General features: G+C 36.5%; 1 protein-coding gene across 3 annotated transcripts in view; it reads left to right on the top strand.

Annotated features, from left to right (window-relative positions):
* Positions 1-19964, top strand: part of LOC5580309 — a 216287-nt gene that overhangs the window by 82399 nt on the left and 113924 nt on the right. For all 3 annotated transcript variants that reach the window (XM_021857379.1, XM_021857378.1, XM_001662877.2), the window contains one exon: positions 6819-6912. In XM_021857379.1, the coding sequence (XP_021713071.1) occupies positions 6819-6912 (94 nt within the window). The remainder of the gene's footprint in view (positions 1-6818; positions 6913-19964) is intronic.

The raw sequence follows: 19964 nt of genomic DNA, 5'->3' as shown, positions 1-19964 counted from the left end.
GTTAGCACTGCTTTTTCTCAGTCAATGATAATGATTGTAATGAAATACGATCAAAACAATCATTACTTGGAATGAAAAAGCAATGCTAACTTGTTCAATGCATTCATTCGACGGAACATGTGTCATGCACGATTTAACTATCATCAGGGTGGGATGGGTTGTTCGATCTTTGGGCATTTTTGTAATTTATTTCCTAAAGCAACATGTAAGCTGTTAGTGGTTAATGATTTCATAGATTTATTGTGTTTGTTTCCCGTTGACTAGGGCCTGGAAAAATAATGCCAATGTGTGTTTTTTTATAGCACACATATTCAGGAAACCGTGATTTCTGGGTACTATGGAGAACTTATCACGATCAAACGATGTTTAAACTTAATTTAATCTTATTGGCGTGTTCGTCAAACTTCAACAGAATAGAATAAGCTTTCAATAAGTAGTAATAGCAAGTGATTTTGATTTATGAGTATTGAGTTATGAGTTTTAAAACCTTAAAATAAGCCTAAAAACACATTTTTAACTTGAAGCATAGTGAAATCTCTATCGAATGAGCTGAAAATTCGCCCAGACATTGTTATTAGCATGAGAATTCAAAATACTGCTTGACCGGAAGCTTTCCAGACTATTTTTAAAATATGAACAGGTCTAATATACATACATAGATGACCCGATTTTGTCAGCCCCTTTTTCAAAACTTCTTTCGACTCCCCTTCGAAATGTTAGCAATTTATCAATGTTATTGCTACCCTATGTTAAGCGTATTCAGAGTAAGTTCAACGGGTTTGAGATAAATTTGGAGAAAATTCGATAATACAGCCACTCTCCCTTACTCGATATTGAAGGGACCATCGGGGATATTGAAGGGACCAATTTTGATATTTTTCCTTAAACTATTCCGCGTAAATACTCAAAAATTTCCCGAGAAATCCGTTCAGAGATTTCTATGGAGAAATATATTATTATTTTCCCTGGGATGTCGTCCTAGGTTTCTTCCGATAAAATCAGCAGAGATCCACCCAAGCATCCACCAGAGATTTTTTTTCCTTCAAACAACATAAGCAAATGTTTCAACAGGTTCACTAAATGATTTTACAATTCATTTCCCAGATTCTAAAAATTACTACATATTTTTTCCGAATTCAGGGTTTTGGCTTCGAAACTACTACAGAAACACCTTAATCCTTGAATACCCAAATTTTATTTTCGATCTTAATATCATCTTTCGTTATCTAAAATCGTTCTAAATACGTTTTGGGCAATAATTTATTTTTATTCGCCAATTTGTGAATTTTGATTTTGAACAGTTTCTAGGAAAATAACAATCATTTAATGCCCGTATGGTTAACTGGGTGCATATCCTTAAGATAAACATATTATCAAGACCCTTCGACATCAGTATCGTTAATTCTTCAATAATCCATATCTTCAATCCCGAAATCAGTGGAATTACAATAGCTTGAAGGGTAGGGCATTGAAGACCAGAAATATTCAAATATGCGTTCAGTTAGAGTGGACCAAGTGAAAATCTCGAGTACCGATCAAAATATACTGGTCCATTAAGCGGTTTCTAGGACAGTCAATACATACACCATAGAACTGCCATTAACTTCTATCTGACTCTGACATCGACTCAAAAAATGCAATAATCAATCAGTTCATTGCTTTTTGACACTTGGTCCACTCTGTTTGCACAGAAAATTTTGCAACTTCTGACCACCTACTCAAATACGGTAAATGGCCAGATATCAAAATAAGATCCATCGAATTACGTCATGTCTATGAATTTCTGTTGATTGATGGGAAGAATCATTCCATGTCGAAAAATATGAAAAATAACTTGAAATGTCTTGCATTTTCTAGTATTTCTCAGCGAACTGATCGTTTTCGTTGTTATGGCAAATAGCACTTGGTCCACTCTGACTGCATACTTTTGTTGATTTTTATTGATCATATTGATCATCCAAAGAAAATTGGATCAAAGTGAAATGGATTATTTTGCATCTAATGGCAGAATAATCCAATTTTCCCAAGTTTTGTACTTGGTTCACTCTGACTTAACACCGACCATTTGTATCAAGCATCTTAGAAAAGATTTGGCATGAACTCCGAAGTTCCATGATAGTATTGGGAACAGATTAATCTTAAATATTTTTTTTCCTACTTGCAGAAAGTCCAAACAACATTTTTTGAAGGGACTATCTTTAACTATTGAGGTAGAACTGTAAAAGTTTAATGTGAAAATATTGGCAGCATTTTTCAAGAACGTTGCCAAAGATGTCTTATGATAAAAATTGCAATGTAAGGTTTTACCTAATTCAAATCTTGAAGGAAATTGTTGCATTTCTTTGAAAATTTGTTGAGGAATTCCTGATGGACTTTAGGAAATCATGAACCATTTCTTTATGAATTTCTCAATAAATCCCTGCCCAGTTATTTTGCTTAACATTTCACCACAGATTTCTGTACCGCTATGTTTGAAGATTCCAAGACATGACACATTCCGAAAATACTTTTCGTAGATAATTGTATGTATAGTCCGGTGATTCAAAGTAGAATTTACAGAAAAAAAATAGAATTTGTAATGCAATATATGATGTTTGATGAAATATTTCTGAAGAACTTCTAATGAACTTCGTGTAGTAGTTTTCGATAACTTTTTTAGGAAAATGTTATGAAGGAATTCGACAGAAACAATTATTTTTTGGAGACATTGCTAAGAAAAAGTTTGAACTTTTGAAAGGTTAAGTATTTTTTCAGTTAAGTCCGGAAACATATTTCGGGATCAACTTGGAGATAAATAGTAGGCATAGATCGAATGGATGTCCTCCAGAAGGAATGTACTTTGAAAGTATGAATATCACAATATTTTTTGACTAATTTCTAAGAGATTTGTAGCAAATGGTATGAAACCACTATTCGATATTTCTTGACGAATTTGATTAGAGTAAAATTCTTGAGCATGTTTTTTTTGTGAAACGACACCGTTCGCGGACTTTTCTTAGAAGCCTTAGCCAGGTTGAAATTTCTTGAAAAGATCTGTTATGAATAAGGCCTTATTTTTTGCCATAAATTTCAGCTATCTTTTGTCAAATAAGTTGTTTTAGTAATTTTGCCTATTTTTTAATTATTTTTGTCGGACATTATACGAGTTGTAGTTAATGTATGGAATTCCTTAGAGAAATCTTATGAATGCAAATATCATCAACGGACACCTCGATCAGGGCACCCTCCAAGAACATAGAAAATCATAATGTAGTTAGGGGCGGTCCATTAATTACGTAAGACAATTTTGGCTATTTCTCGACCTCTCTCCCCCCTCCCTTCATAGTTAGATTTTTTGTAAGAAAAATAAAAATAACATTACTTCTGCAGGAATGCTTCTTAGGCATCTTCAAGGATGTTTTCAGAATACCTTAGATTATTGAAATTTTATGGTGTTTGGTGCAAAGCGATGTAAAATCTAACAAATGAAGTCAATTTTCTACGAATTGTGGTATGTTTCCTGTTGAAAGGAGATTCAACAGTGTTGAAAAATTTGAAAGCAAAATAATATTTCATTTCACTTAACTCGAAACCGACCAGATAAATTTCCCTGTATTTTTTTTTCAGGCATTCCTTCTTGGAATATTCTAGCAATCACTACATTTAAAAAATCTGTAGCGATTTCTGCAGGAATTTACCCAGTCTATTCGCTGGGATTGCATCACAAATTTTTTTCCCAACGATTATCTCGTTGAATTCTCCCCGGAGTTCATTTTAAAAATTTATCCATTTCATTAGGTTCCTAAAAAAATATAGAGATTATAACTATTTTTAAGTTCATCCAAGCTCTGGACATTTTCGAAATAATCCAAGAATTCAACGAGTATTTCAATTGTTTTATTTTGATTTACTCTAGGAGTTATAGTAAACTTTATATTCCAGGAATAATTCCGGTGGCTCCTCAGACCTCCTCCAAATATTCAATCATTAATTCCGTTGAGGATACATTAGAGATTATTTCAGAGATTTTTTGGGCAATCAAATGCATTTTTTTTTTCAATCAAATGCAACCACAAATTCTTCTGTAGGTTTCGAAGAAAATTTCTCAAAATATTAATTATTGGAATTCACAAATCTCTATAAGCAATATTCTAGGAAAAAATCGTACTGAAATTCTCGGAGGAATTGCTGCAAGAGTTTGGATTACTTATTAAAAAAAATATTTAAAAACTTCTAAATAAATTTTGATATAACAAAATATGTATACTTTCCTGGATTTGAGTTAAGGAGATCCTGGTAGAGCTTCTAAGGACTTTTTTGTTACTTGCTTAGAGGAGTTTCTGAGTAAAGCCATGTTAATGTCTATCATTGTATTTAAAGTAGCTTTTGGTGTTATTTCAATACTAGAAGGTATACGTGGGAGATCTTTGAGCAATGCCTCAATGCTTGAGTAATAAATAGAAGATATCTTTAAAACAATAACTAGATTTAGGCGAAGAAAGCCGTCACTGAAATTTGTACGCATCGTTTATGATTGTTGCCAAATCATGTCACATGTTCGAACTAATGAAAAGCGGTAGGAATTGCACTGACTTAGCTAAAAAAGTATCAGCATACTTTCGGCATGTGATCTCATATAGCGATACTTTTCCGGATCATTGGTAACAATACGGACTGAGTATTGTAAGTTTGGAATTGCGAGCTGCAATGTCAACATGGCTACCAAAAAGAATAACGGGCTACTTAGCCTTAAAGTTGGAAAAATCTTCGAATGATTCCTGAAAAAAATAAACAGTATTCCAGAAGCATCCTTAAGAGGAGTTCCTAAAGGAATTACAGGTTATATGTTTTAGGAAATCCATTGAGTCATTGCGTGTTTCATTAGTTGAACTCCCAGGAAAATTCTTGGTAGATTCCTGGCAAAATCATGATAAAATCTTTGGGGTAACAACTACCGAAAAGCTAAACATTACATATAATTTGCAATTGGATTAGTTTTAAATTATATGTAATGTTTAGCTTTTCGGTAGTTGTTAAACTTCCATTCGGCTGGTTAGCCGTAAACCACGATTCATAATTAAAAACAAGTATCCTTGGGGTAGTTTACGGAAATATCTGTGCAACAAAGGTTGTTGAAAACTAATTAACTCATGCTTTGCATTTAATCTATTTTAGAAAATCTGCAGGCTTTCCCAATCTGGGATTTTCTAGCCAACGAATTGAACCAAGATGCGTTTGGGATTCCACTTTACTCAATTTGAGTGAAAAAAGGCAGATTGCAAGGAACCGATCGCAGACTAAGAATGTCAAATTGCATAAGAATATCCAACCCACATGCAGGGCAAATCATCGAAAGATCTCAAGACTTAATTTCCAAACTCCCATATTGTCTGAACTCTAATGCAAACTTCTAACCATGTAAGCTTCCTTTAGAAAGCTTTCGAAACTCATAAATATATTACAAACAACGAGCATAGCCTAACCGCATTCTAATTAATGCCTGCATCAAAACCACTGATGCGCCCACCAATTGAAACTCACAAATGCAATAATCATTCCGCTAATGACTTGCATATCGCTCGCATTGCCATCAGCGCCACCCACACTTAAATACCTTTTCCAAGTGTTCCATTAGGGTGGTTCTAAATTCAAAAAAATTTAAACATCCGACCTGCCATATCATTCTTACCAACCTTACGATAAAAGTAGTGTTCTGTGAAATTTTCAGCTTTTTCGAAATTTTCCATTGTAATTTCCATATAAACCTACATCGTCTTTAGTCCACCTTTGAATCACCATTGTGAAAATATGTGATAATTTCCCAAAACACTATTTTTATCCTAAGGATAGTAAGAAACAAGGCAAGTAGGGCCTTCCTTAGCCGAGTGGTTAGAGTCCGCGGCTACAAAGTAAAGCCATGCTGAAGGTATCTGGGTTCGATTTCCGGTCGGTCCAGAATCTTTTCATAATGGAAATTTCCTTGACTTCCCTGGGCATAGAGTATCATTCAAGCGTGTGCTAGAATAAGGGCGTAAGTCACATTATCGATTTCTCTTCATCGATCCTCTCTTTTTTCTTAGGCTGCAAGATTGCATCGCTGTCTAGCATTCTGAAGTGAAAAACTGCTAAAAAAATAGCATTTTGTCATCTTTATTCGCAGATGAGAGGATCGATGAAGAGAAATCGATCATGCGACTTACGCCCCTATTCTAGCAAACGCTTGCATTGTACTTGCCACACGATATACGAATGCGAATATGGCAACATTGGCAATGGAAGCTTTCAGTTAATAACTGTGGAAGTGCTCAAAAGGACACTTAACTGAGAAGCAGGCTCTGTCCCAGTAAGGAAGGAAGTAAGGAATAAGAAGTAAGAAACATATGGGAGATTCACTCTTCAAACTTTTTTTTAACTTTGAACCGCCCTACTGTTTTATCGTCGTCGACTTGTCTGTCGGCTTTTACCTACTTACTTAGCCTTCACCGTCAAAGCCTTCCGTCATATCCTACAACCGGCACGAGGCATCAACCGTGGGCTTAATTCTATAACACTGCCTTGGATGCATCAGTAATGCGCCTAACACAAAAAAAAACGAATGCAACCAAGTACACGGGAAACCGCACTTTATACCGTACATTAATTCAAATTATTTTCCATCCGGTCACTTTCCGCCTCAAATACAAAGAGAGGGTTGGTTCGCGACACCCTCTCTTTGCGTCTGTGGTTGATGATGAACAGCATTCATTTATAGGATATCCGTCTACTAACTACAGTTTTTCCGTACTCTAATGGAATCTGTACTAACATATTTATTTTCATTTCATTTTAACTCCTTTCAGAACAACTTCAGTGATATTAGCTCCAGTAGGAATACGTCGTCCAGTGAGAAGGAGAGGCGGGCGCTCGTCAAAGCGAAGAAGCGAACCAAAAAAGGTGAGACATTTAGATCAACAGTCGACATTTACATAACACCTCCGCAAATCGTATTTATATTTTTTTTTACTACGGAATTAGAACTCCTTAGTACAACAGCAGGGAGGGAGCTTAAGAATCAATTACAAAATTTTATTTTGAATACTCTGCAGAGCTTTCTTCCTGGTATTACAACAGCTAGTCCATATTGGTGCAGCATACAACATGGCTGGCCTGAAAATTTGTTTGAATATCAAAAGCTTGTTCTTAAGACAAAGTTTTGATTTTCTATTAATAAGGGGATAGAGACATTTTACATATTTGTTACATTTGGCTTGAATGCCCTCAATGTGATTTTTGAAAGTTAAATTCTTATCTAGCATGAGCCCTAGATACTTAACTTCATCTGACCAATTTTTTGGAACCCCTCTCATCGTGACAACATGTCTACTTGAGGGTTTCAAATAAAGAGCTTTTGGCTTATGTGGGAATATCATAAGTTGAGCTTTGGAAGCATTAGGAGAAATCTTCCGTTTTTACAAGTATGAAGAAAAAATATCCAAACTTTTTTGCAATCGACTACAGATGACACGCAGGTTTCGTCCTTTGGCGCAGAGTCCTGTGTCATTTGCAAACAAAATTGTTTGACATTCCTAAATATATTGTTTAAAATTGGCCCCGAAATGCTGCCTTGAGCTCTAACATGAAGTCTTACTGACTTGGAGTCTTGATAATTATCCTGAAGTGTACGATTTGAATTTAAGTTTTTTTTTATTTTACAATCAAGCCTTCATGCTACACACTATCGAATGAATTTTCTATGTCAAGAAGAGCAAGACCATTAGAATAGCCTTCAGATTTGTTGGAACGGATCAAATTTGTTACACGTAAAAGTTGATGAGTGGTCGAATGTCCATGGCGGAATCCGAACTGTTCATTGGCAAAAATTGAATTTTCGTTGATGTGGGTTCAAAATAACATTTTCAAGAAGTTTACTGATGAAGGAAAGCAAACTGATTGGACGATAGCTAGAAGCTTCGGCTGGATTTTTGTCTGGTTTTGAAATTGGAACAACCTTAGCATTTTTCCATTTGTCAGGAAAATATGCTAATTGAAAACATTTGTTAAATATATCAACTAAAAATGATAAGCTACTTTCTGGAAGATTCTTGATGAGGATGTAGAAAATTCCATCATCGCCAGGAGCTTTTATATTTTTGAATTTTTTAATAATAGTTCTCACTTCTTCCAAATCAGTCTCCCAGGCATTTTCGAAAACGTTCTCTTGATTGAGAATATTTTCGAAGTCCTGAGTAACTTGATGTTCAATTGGACTAGTAAGTCCTAAATTAAAATTGTGCGCACTTTCAAACTGCGTAGCAAGTTTTTGAGCTTTTTCGCAATTAGTTAGTAATAATTTGTTTTTCTCTTTCAATGCCGGTATTGGCTTCTGAGGTTTTTTAAGATTTTAGATAATTTCCAAAAAGGGCTTAGAGCCAGGGTCCAATTGAGATATTTTATTTTCAAAATTTTTGTTTCTTAAATCTGCAAAACGTTTCTTGACTTTTTTCTGCAAATCCTGCCATATAATTTTCATAGCAGGATCGCGAGTGCGTTGAAATTGCCTTCTCCTCACGTTTTTAAGGCGGATCAAGAGTTTAAGATCATTGTCTATAATCACGGATTCAAATTTTACTTCACATTTGGGAATTGCAATGCTCCTGGCTTCAACAATGGATTTTGTTAAAGTTTCAAGAGTATTGTCAATATCAAGTTTAGTTTGTAAAGAAATGTTAACATCAAGATTAGAGTCAATATACGTTTCATATACAGTCGGCTCGAAAATAATTGAAAGTGGAGCTGACAGGATTGAAAATCGCTTCATGGGATATTTGAAATGTATCAGGGACATGATAAGAATCAAAATCAGCATGAGTAACTAATAGGCTACAAAGATGACTAGAGTCGGTTAAGACCAAATCAATCGTAGATGGATTGCTAGAAGAGGAAAAACATGTAGGGCTATCAGGGTATTGAATTGAGAAATATCCTGAAGATTCACACTCATCAAATAAAATTCTGCCGTTGGAATTACTATGAGAATTATTCCATCACCGCTGTTTGGCATTAAAGTCACCAATGACAAAAAATTTTGACTTATGGGCATTTTTTTAAATTATCGGACAGGTTTGGGCCGGAGGTTCTCCGATTTGCATGAAATTTTCACCAGAGGTAGAGCTCGTGGATACATGATCAAAAGTGAAATTCAAAAAAAATATAGTGGCCTATTTTCCCGGAAAACTCTAGATGAATTTTCACGATTTCTCTATATACCTCAAACTTTAAAAATTCATATCTCCTGAGCTATGCATCGTAGAACAAAAGTTTTTAAGTCAAATCGAAAGGAAATTTTCTCAGCAATCTATTAAAAATATTAAAAGAAAAACATTTCTCGGAAAATTTTTCACCATGGAGAAAATTGTCGGAAAAATAGCGAAAAAACTATCGTCTGTATCATGAAAAATTTTCAAAAAAATATTTTTTGTTTCATCAATCCATACTTTAACTTTCGTCCATAGACGCCAAAGTGGTATCTTTTACCGTTTAGGCGACAGAATTGAAAAACCGATGACCACCCGCACGCTTCCCATAGGAAAATGTGTTCAATTGTGGGCCTCATAACCGTGCGCTAACGGCAGCGGTAATTTACACGCATTGTAAGTGTAATACAGTAAACCATCATCTCCTTTCCAGTCAGAAGAAGCTTTTCGTCAATCGGACCACTCTCAATTGGTCAGTTGGGTCTTTTGTGTGCTTTTCATCAGCAACGTTATTTAGTATTAAAGCTAACAGCCTCTATGAAAGCCGCACGGGAAGTTCTTGTTACAATCAATCATCATGGTAACGTTTGAAGGATCAAATCTCAAGATCCACTTTCTTTGAAAACTTATGAATATGTTGTTAATATGTTGTTTCGGCCAGGACGTCTTTCCTACGTTGTGTCTTTTACGATACAACGGACGGCAAATGAAGCGAACGGCTTCACTTTAACAGATTTATTACCACTGAGAGGCAGCATGCCTACTCGGTGGAGAAACGAAAGAAACCACATTCTTACAAATTCAATGGGTGCGCCTTATATAGGCGCACGATACGGCCAGACAAAACATACAATAACTATTCATTACGCGCGTACGCTTATATTCTACAGCAGCCATCAATGGAACAATAGATAGCGTCCCTGAGTGTTATACAGTGGATTGATATTAACATGCAAATACTACACTATATTCTTCCAAGGAACAATCAGAATTTATATCAAATATATCACTTTGTATAGAAAACAAAACTGAAAATTTATGCGCGCTTTTAGTTAATTATCTAATCATTTGATAAATTGAACAAAATTTGAAAAAAGCAAGAAAATTACAAATAGCACTTTATGTATGCATAAATATCCTTTTTGCTTGGCAACTATATGATACTGAGGGTCAAGCATGGGAAACACTCACTCAGTTATTGTGTTTCCCTCACTCGCTTCCACGCACAGTCGGGAGCGAGAAAGCCGTTTTCTTAACCAAGCCGAACGTTTCAATTTCCAGTGCCCATTCTGCTTCTTCTGCGAGCACTAAGCGAAACAAAAAACGGCATCTGATCAGTCGAATGCAATACCAAAATTCGGACAAAGGACAAACATTTAAAAAGGGCCCAAGAGGTCTTGAGCCTTTTTTCAGAAACGTTGCTGTTGAGCCCTTTTTAGCCCGCCCACGCAAACTAACCCCACTATCAGAAAGATTGGTGTTAGCTCTTGCTGATAGTGGTATTGGTGAGCGTGACTGAGTTGAATTGGGTTAAACAGCGACTTGCAAAGCCAATGTTTACCAATGTCGATGTGCCCTTTTGAAATGTTTGTCCAGGAATGATTGTTTACATTCTGATTCCGTTCGAATGGCATTCGGGTTTGAGTGCTAATGAGCGTTCACTGACTGGCAGTCCACACCACGGAATGATTCAGTGAGTAGGAATCCTCGCAGTCAGTTCAATGCATTCGGCGAATGGATGCTAAGTGCATTAACTCGTGCCTCGCAGATACAAGTGTATTGGTATTCACTTCTCTTCGCGTTTCTTCCGATTGTCGCTTTTACACAATCGGTTTCGACGCTTTCATGCTACACTCCACCTAGGACGGTTCAGCTATCACTGAATGTTCGATAGCAGCAGATTTTTTGCTATTTTTCATCGGTGGCATTCGGGTGAGTGAGTGAATTTTCCCATGCTTGCTGAGGGAGAGTTCCTATTATCTATATTATTAAATGTTAGGATCGTTTTCAATTAAAGACTGTTGGTCTCAATAGTAAAGGTTACGAATAAAGGACATACAAAACACCCAACAGACCAAAGGAGAGTGCTCCGATTGACGAAAAGCTTCTTCTGACTGGAAAGGAAAGGATGGTTTACTGTATTACACTTACAATGCGTGTAAATTACTGCCGCCGTTAGCGCACGGTTATGAGGCCCACAATAGAACACATTTTTCTATGGGAAGCGTGCGGGTGGTCATCGGTTTTTCAGTTCTGTCGCCTAAACGGTAAAAGATACCACTTTGGCGTCTATGGACGAAAGTTAGAGTATGGATTGATGAAACAAAAAATATTTTTTTGAAAATTTTTCATGATACAGACGATAGTTTTTTTGCTATTTTTCCGACAATTTTCTCCATGGTGAAAAATTTTCCGAGAAATGTTTTTCTTTTAATATTTTTGATAGATTGCTGAGAAAATTTCCTTTCAATTTGACTTAAAAATTTTTGTTCTACAATGCATAGTTCAGGAGATATGAATTTTTAAAGTTTGAGGTATATAGAGAAATCGTGAAAATTCATCTAGAGCTTTCCGGGAAAATAGGCCACTATAATTTTTTTGAATTTAACTTTTGGTCGTGTATCCACGAGCTCTACCTATGGTGAAAATTTCATGCAAATCGGAGAACCTTCGGCCCAAATTGTCCGATAATAAAAAAAAATCCCCTTATTGCGAGTTAATTTTCGCAAGTCACTTTGGAGCAAATTAACTTGCTGTCCAGAGCATTGAAAAGGCAAATAGGCAGCTATGAAGGTATATTTACCAAGCTGTGTTTTAACAGAAACATCTAAAGTATCAAAAACTTTGATTTCAAATGACGGAAAAAGTTGATGTTTTATACGCCTATGAATGATGATTGCAACTCCCCCACATGCCCCATCAAGTCGATCATTACGATAAACAAAAAAGTTTGGATCTCTTTTGAGTTTAGATTCAGGTTTCAAATAGGTTTCAGTAATAACTGCTATACGTATATTATTAGCTGTAAGAAAATTAAACAGCTAGTCCTCTTTACCATTCAAAGAACGAGCATTCCAATTCAAAATATTTAAATTATTATTTATTTGATTCATTAGAAAAACGTCCAATAACAATTTGATAAGTAAATTTTACAGCAACTTGAACTGTTTCAGTCATAGTGCAGGGTGTCTACTACCTGGAAAAACCTGGAATTATCAGGTAATTTTATTCAACCTGGAAAAAACCTGGAATTCTCAGGGAATTTCGATCACAATCAGGGAAATTATGTTGAGGCAGTAATTCATGATAGAATATGTTCGCGCCAAAGTATTTTTGCGTCATAGCTATCTTTAATTGCCAGAAAACTCTCTTCATTCGAAAAAAAATTCGGCTGCGCCGCTCTCCAAATACTATATCAGCTGTTTAGTGAGGATCCATTCGAGTATGAAATTTCATTAGCTTATCAAAACATGGTCTAAATTTATTCGGTGAAGAATTAACATGTCTAGGGCTGGTAGCAGGTTTCTTTTTAGATACCATTGTCTCTAAAAAGTCTCTGTTTTTTATGGTGTCTGAAGTCTCTATTTTGACCAAAATAGTCTCTAAGGTCTCTTTTTTTCCTTAACTTGCTTGCAGATAACTGATATGCAAAATTTCTTCTCGTATTTCTCGAGAACAGCTTCAGGAAATATCCTTATGGTTCCTCCAGAGATTTTACCAGGAATTCTTCAAGAAATTCCTTTAGCATTTTCTTCATAGGATGCTTATAGAAGTTCCTCCATAATTTGCTTTAAGAAATCCTTGAACATTTCAACGTTACTACCTCTAGTATTTTTTTCAGGGAGTACTTTGAACAAAGACTATCCTGAGACTTCCTCCAGATATTTTTCACTAACTATTCAACGAGTTCTACAGTCGTTAATCTAAGAGATATCCAAAGTTTCCGACAGAATTTCTCCCAAGAAAAATCGACAAGAATTTCAACGCCATTTCATCTACGGTTATTCCAAAGAATAGATCCAAAAGTTTCTCCAGGGGTTATTCGAGTGAATATATTAAGAAAATGTCAAATAATTCTCTCAATTAGTCCTGTGTTTCATTATTAAGTTTCTTTACATTTTTTTCTAGGAATTTCTCCAGCATTTCATCCAAGGATTACTGGAGTTCATCCAAACATTTTTCAATGTTTTTCTCAAAAAATTCCCATGGAATATTGAAAATCTCATTTAAGGTTTTACACAATTTAATACCACAGCATTTTTTCCACATCCTTCGATTGTAGAAATGATTATTCCTAAACAATTTTCTAGTAATTTCATCCTGTGTTCCAGGAGATCCTTTGCAATATCCTGCGAGATATTATGATGTTTCTTTTTTTAATTATCTTAGTAATAGTCTTGGAAATCTTCTAAAAGTTCTTCAAGAGTAAGTCTTCCTGAAAATCCTCTTTCATGTAGGGTGACCTAAGAAATTAAGAAACTGTAACAAAAAATACCCGTAAATTAGCTTTAGGAATGCATCACGAATTTTCTCAACAATTTCTTAGCTTTCTGAGAAATTTCATTCAAATTTCCTTGGATAAAACTCCTGGAACAATGCTTGAGAAAAAAAGTTTTGAAAACTTCCTTCAGAAATCTCTAGAAATAATAGAGGAATTTCCGAAGAAATCTTTGGAGTAATCTCTGAAGTAATTCCTGAAGGTATCATCAGAGAAATTTGTAGTCAAAATCTTATGAAAATTCTGAAGAACAATTTTGAAGAAAATCCTGAGAAATCCGTGGAGACATCTGGAGAAGTTTCTGGTTGAATATTACTACATGTTTTAAACGGGAGTCTTGGAGGATGTTCTAAAAAATCTGATTGAAGAATCACCGGATAAAATTCTCGAGGAAAAGAGGCTTTTTCAAAAAATATCTGAAATGATATGTGAATGAATTTCTGATGAAAGCCTTGAGGTATTTTTTGTGATATTTTTTGGAGGAATTCCTTATGAAAATTTTTGGAGAGTGAAAATCTCAAATATAGATATCAATCCATCCCTCTCGTAATGTCGTCACAATACATCAATGAATGTTTGTCCTTTACTGGCATATACCAGATGTGCTTGTATGTCGTCGTAACAAAGACAAATTAAAGACTTCCATGTCCCTTGCAGTTTCCCAAAATTTTATGGCTGATAAGGTAATCTAGAAGGGGGGTCTGTAGCCTTGAGGTTACGCTTCCGCTTCATGAGCGGAAGATCATGGGTTCGATTCCCAGCCCCTCCACAAAAAAACCCGTCCAGCCACCAGAAAACGCCTCACGGAGCACATCCATCCTCCGTCAGTATCAGATGGAGACTGAGACAAACTGACCCTCTTCGCAGGCAGCTAGCCTCACTAATAGCAGAGCTCTCTCCTACCTGCTCGGTGTGAGAGTAAAAGAGTAGGAGAGAGTAAAACTAGATGTAAATATAGATAAGTTGAAAATAGATCTGTATCGATAAAGCAGCTACAGATCAACTGAGTCCGGCACAGTAGTGGCCACAAACACGGACGGCCTTAAAAAAAAAAAAAAAAACTTACGTATTCTCGGCAGTCTCAGTCGATACCGCGCTTCTTTTGTAATTTTTTCCGACATCAGTAGATAAATTCCGTGTTTGTCTGTTTAGATTTATGCGTTGCTCAATCCTCTATCGATTTACACCGACAGACTTGTCAAAATGCGTTTGGAAACGTTTTTACAACGCTGCGATCATCTCTTGTCAGAGTGACTATTGTCGGCAACTTTCCCATAAGAACTGCTGGTGAATCTCTTCGGCAGCTCCAAATCAGTCGCATTAAGAGGCGTGTTCATTTGAATTGATGACATCTTTGGCGGTATTGTTTTTTCAGTCTCGGAAATCTCGTCAGTGGGAAGCGGACAGAACAAAGAATCATCTGAATGTTTTCATTGACGTGTTTTGATAGAATAATACTGTGAATTTGGCGTTTGAAATTTGGTTGCCGATAATAGTCGAATGGTGCCGAAGCCGAAAGTCTCCCTATTTTCAGGGAAATGTCTGGTCTGATCAAACTATTTTGTCCTGGTTCCTATTAGGTTTCGTTTTTTGATTACTGTTTTGTCTCTTTTCGGTCTCATTTTGATTACTTTTTAATCTATTTTTTCTGGAAAAAGGTTTCTAAATTTCATATTTTCAAGAAATTCATTTACCATGCACAATTTTTAAAATTATTGGAAAATATTAGAAAAAAAAAAACGATTTTCGAAAAACAACTTTAAATTCAAAATTTCGAACGATCATGATTAATTTGAAACTTTTTCGAATGAAATGCAAAAATTTATAATTTATTTATATTACCACAGTTTTCAGTTATTCGGTGTCCGATCTCGCGATATGGTGAAGAAAGGATCATTCCATACCTGCCAGTAGTGTTGGTTTGGATACTTAATAATTGTTTTGCGCTGAAACAACGAGCTACACACGAGGTTACCAATGCGGCTTCTAGGGCGTTATCCCATATCCCATGTTATGCGAGAGTTAAATGTTATACGGTTGAACGTGATTACCCAGGGGCTTGATAATCTGTATTTCTATTATATATAAAAAAAGATCCGACATCCAAAAGTTTTACGAATTTTTTTGTGTTAATTTAGATGGGTATATATCAACTTAAATATGTAGCAGATGATCATTAACACGATCGATTCAATTTGAGATATTTTAATGAATTTGGCATTTTTGCTGTATGATAAATTGCTAATACATCGGTAAACTTAGTATTTATTGTAAAATATTGCCACGTATCCAAATAAGGTTTAATTTTGCGAACATGATGCTGTCTTAGTTATCCAAACGACCGATGGAAATGCATGGTACATAATTTGTACTAAAAACACTTTCAAGAAGACACATACTGATGCACTTGAATGTTCCGTTCAGTTCACAGAGCTCTTACAAACAGAATAAAAGACATCATCTTTGGCAAATACGATTCATTTGAATAAAACTTAGCTTTTGTATTGTTATCATCTTCACATTGTAATATTGGATATTTTGGATAGTTTCAGCATGCTTTACATAATGTTTAGAAGTGTATAAATAGCTATTAAATCGAAAACAGTTTAAAATTTGTCATTTAGACAAAATTAGAGTATTTCTTGAACCTGGAATTATTTTTATAAAACCTGGAAATATCAGGGAATTTCATTTCGGTGAACGAGTAGACACCCTGTAGTGGTGGCTGTGAACATTGGATTAATCATCAGATTCAATTGTTCAGTTTGAAGATTAAAATCAGAGGCAGACATATCACTTGAAGTGGGTACATTATCTGATGATTTTCCGTTAGAATTTTTGGTAGACGAAGAGGCGGAATAAAAGTTTCCTGTGGCGGTATGGTTTTTTTTTGCATTTGATTTGAAACAATTAGAACGAGTACTCGTAGTATGAAAAGGGAAAGAGTTCAAATTATCTGCTACGATATCGGCAAAAGATTTTTCTTGGGAAGATACATTCGTAATTAAAAGATTCGAACGGCTACCCGACGGATTAAAATTAGTTTGTGAATGAGCATGATTATGATCTTCCTGATGGGTATGATTCCTAATCAAGCGATCGTTAACTGAATAATCAGCATTGTTCGAAACTCTACCAGAGAAACTCCGGAAACGACCGTTATCGTAACGGACATTATTGTTCATCTGCCTGGCACGGGCCTAGACGACTCGCCTTCGCGAAGGGTAAGCCCAAAAATTTGACTTATGATTGCCCCCGCATTTGGCGCATATGAACTTATCGGTATATTCCTTCACAGGACAGACGTTCTTAGCGTGAGAAGAACCTTCGCAAATCATGCATTAAGCATCTATGCGACAATTTTTTGTACCATGACCCCACTTTTGGCACCGACTGGAAATGTTCCCATGTCACACGGACATCGAACATAAGTCTTGCTTTTTCTAATGCTTCAATATTGTTTAGTTCTTTTTTGTTAAAGTGAACTCAATAATATTCTTGAGAACGCCCTTTCCGAACAATGCCAGATTGGGTTCTCTTCTTCAAAATGATTACTTGGACTGGGTAAAATTCAAGTAAACCATTTATTCCATTTTTGATCTCTTCAGGTGACTTATAGTCACTTGAGAGACCTTTCAAGACAGCTTTGAACAAACATTCAGTTTTGTCGTCATAAGTAAAAAAAAGTGCTTCTTCTCTTCAAGATGTTTGAGAATAAGTTCGCGATCTTTAAGAGTTTCCGGTAAAACGCGACAGTCTCCTTTCTTTGCGATTTGGAAGGAAACCTTGATTCCCCTAATGGAGTTCAAGATCTCCTGCCTAAATCCCCCAAATTCGGAACAACTGACCACGATAGGCGGCACTCTTTGCTTCCTCACTTGAATCAAAGAGCCTGGGCTAGAGGCTGCTTCGATATGGTGTTCGGAAAATGTGTCTAGAGCATCGAACTGATTGCTCATTTCTTGCCACGTTTAGTGGCAGTTTTAAAACCCACTTTTTTTGGAAGGAAGCAGTGAATTCAGAGATTCACCCTTCCTTTTGTTTGTTGTTGATACCATGTTTAGTTAATAAACGAAAGAAGACGTGGCCTTCGAGAGGTTTTTTCCCAAGACGGTGTCCAAGAAGGATTACCACCGCTAGCTTTCGCCAACGGGTCCAACGAAAAATCGAAGGCACGGGTCCAAACAAGGATCGTAAAGGGATCAATAGTAGAAAAAATAGTACTGAAAAGTACTGGTTTTGTAGCGATATAATTTATGTTTAATTGATTTAGGTAGTTTTTATAACTTCCAAGAGCAGAAAGAATTTGAATACGCACAGCCCGAAGGAACGATACGCATTAAATTCGCTTACTTTGAGAATCACTGGTTTAGACCGTGAATAGAAGTTCCACAGTACATCTTCTCTTGCCTTCATGTGATGGGACTATGTCTATGATTTTAAATTCCCTCTTCAAGAAGTAAACCCCAATGCACAAATTCCAATGTCATCAAAGATTCCCAAAAAGCTAATGAATCCACATAAAAACACCCCCCATCAATATCTTACTAAGCGAAAGGTAAATTCCTCGCATCGAATGATTGACTGCTGTTCCGTTGCAACACGCGGCTACTGACGAGCTATAATGTTCAAATCTTTACTACCGACGCTGGCAGACAAATTGGCAGACATCATGGAACGCGCAGCGGTAGAGCCAAAGCTATGTGTGTACCCCCGAGCAACGTTGAGTGTGGGTATATTGCTGCTGCAGCTGCGTGCTCTGGGGGTCTCCTGCTGCCGAAACTGGTATTTTCAATATTAAATGAAGCTCACCGCGCGTGTGGAGCTGTATGGTGCTTCGGATAAACCGAGAGTTTACCCGAAGGAGAGACGTCCCCATACTGGTTGCCTGCTGGACAAGTTACGATACTGGTTTTGCGACGGGGAAAATTTGCAGCTAGTTAGTAGCTTTGTGGCGGGAGAAGTTGCAGTAAATTAGCTAGATTTAAGAGAATGGAAGGGTGCCTTATGTTAGCAAACCTGGTTTGGTTTTGCTGCGCAGGGATTGAGCATTCGAGACGGGCAATCTTTTTCCCATGCGGGCCTCATTGAATCAATTTCGTGAGACACAAAGTTCAACCGCCAAAGCATCACAGACTGTAACTAGATCCAGTTACCATAAGCTCCATGCCACTCACAGCCAGCACACTGTCGCGTGCTAAACGGTCGTTTATCTATCTGACCTGAAAGTTTCTTGAATCTAGGAAATCCAATTGGACTGCTGAATGCTACCAAGGCTTTGCCTAGATTGGTTTCACTGCTCGAGTTACTCGCTATATCTATCTATCACAGACAATCGGATCGAGGACCTTCGGCGTCCTTCCAAGTTCTTCCACCGCCCAGCATGCTCGCGGTTAAACTAGCAACGAAATTTATGGCGCAACAATCGGGAAAAGTTTCGTCTTCTCTGTGTGCCCCAGTCCCCGTCCAAAGTTGAGCGAAAAAGTGCTGACTGTTGAGCTGATTGTTTGTTAGTACCGTAATCCGGGGTAACATTGATAGTTTTCTAACAAATATGTTGCAAGGCATCTATCGCTAGTAATAAGTAATATTCAAAATACCGTTGCCAACTATAAATTCGTGGGCCCTGGAGACTAATTTGTTTATTTTGCTGAATTGAACATGTTTATGAACATTATGACAGCGGATACGTTTTGGCGATGCCATTTTTTATAACTCATACTATAATACAAAAAAGCGTAATGTAGTGGGGGATATCAAAAATTGTCCATTTTAACGAATTTGAATTTAATTGAATTTGTATAAGGTCATGAATACAGTGCCTTCCAGATTCTGGTAACACCCGTGAAATTTTGTCTGACTTTTCAGGTCGATAGAACCCAATTTTCAGGAACTATCACCGAATGTCAACTTAAGCACTCCCATAGTTTGTACTCCACGCGAGAAAAGAGTTGAATCTGTCCCTGAAACGCTTATTGAAGGACCTAAATTTTAATCAACTCGTGGGGCAAATTCTGCCAAACGTAATGTCACGCTGAACTTCAGCGGCTGAAGTTACGTACCAATTGGAACCTTACAAATGAGCATTTTTCGTATCAGCATGTGTATTTCTATTGAGCAATAACATCTGAACAAACGCCCTGATGTATGCATCGTATATGCAACCATGACTGTAGGCGTAAATACTTGTACAGCACGGCTAACGCCTTGCTCAGATGGTGCGTTTTACCCCTGCAGATAAGCACGCATGCTTT

The sequence above is a fragment of the Aedes aegypti genome, chromosome 1 (assembly GCF_002204515.2).
Source record: "Aedes aegypti strain LVP_AGWG chromosome 1, AaegL5.0 Primary Assembly, whole genome shotgun sequence".
Taxonomy (NCBI): domain Eukaryota; kingdom Metazoa; phylum Arthropoda; class Insecta; order Diptera; family Culicidae; genus Aedes; species Aedes aegypti.
Note: the sequence above shows the minus strand (reverse complement) of the source record. Positions and strands in the feature narration are given on the sequence as shown.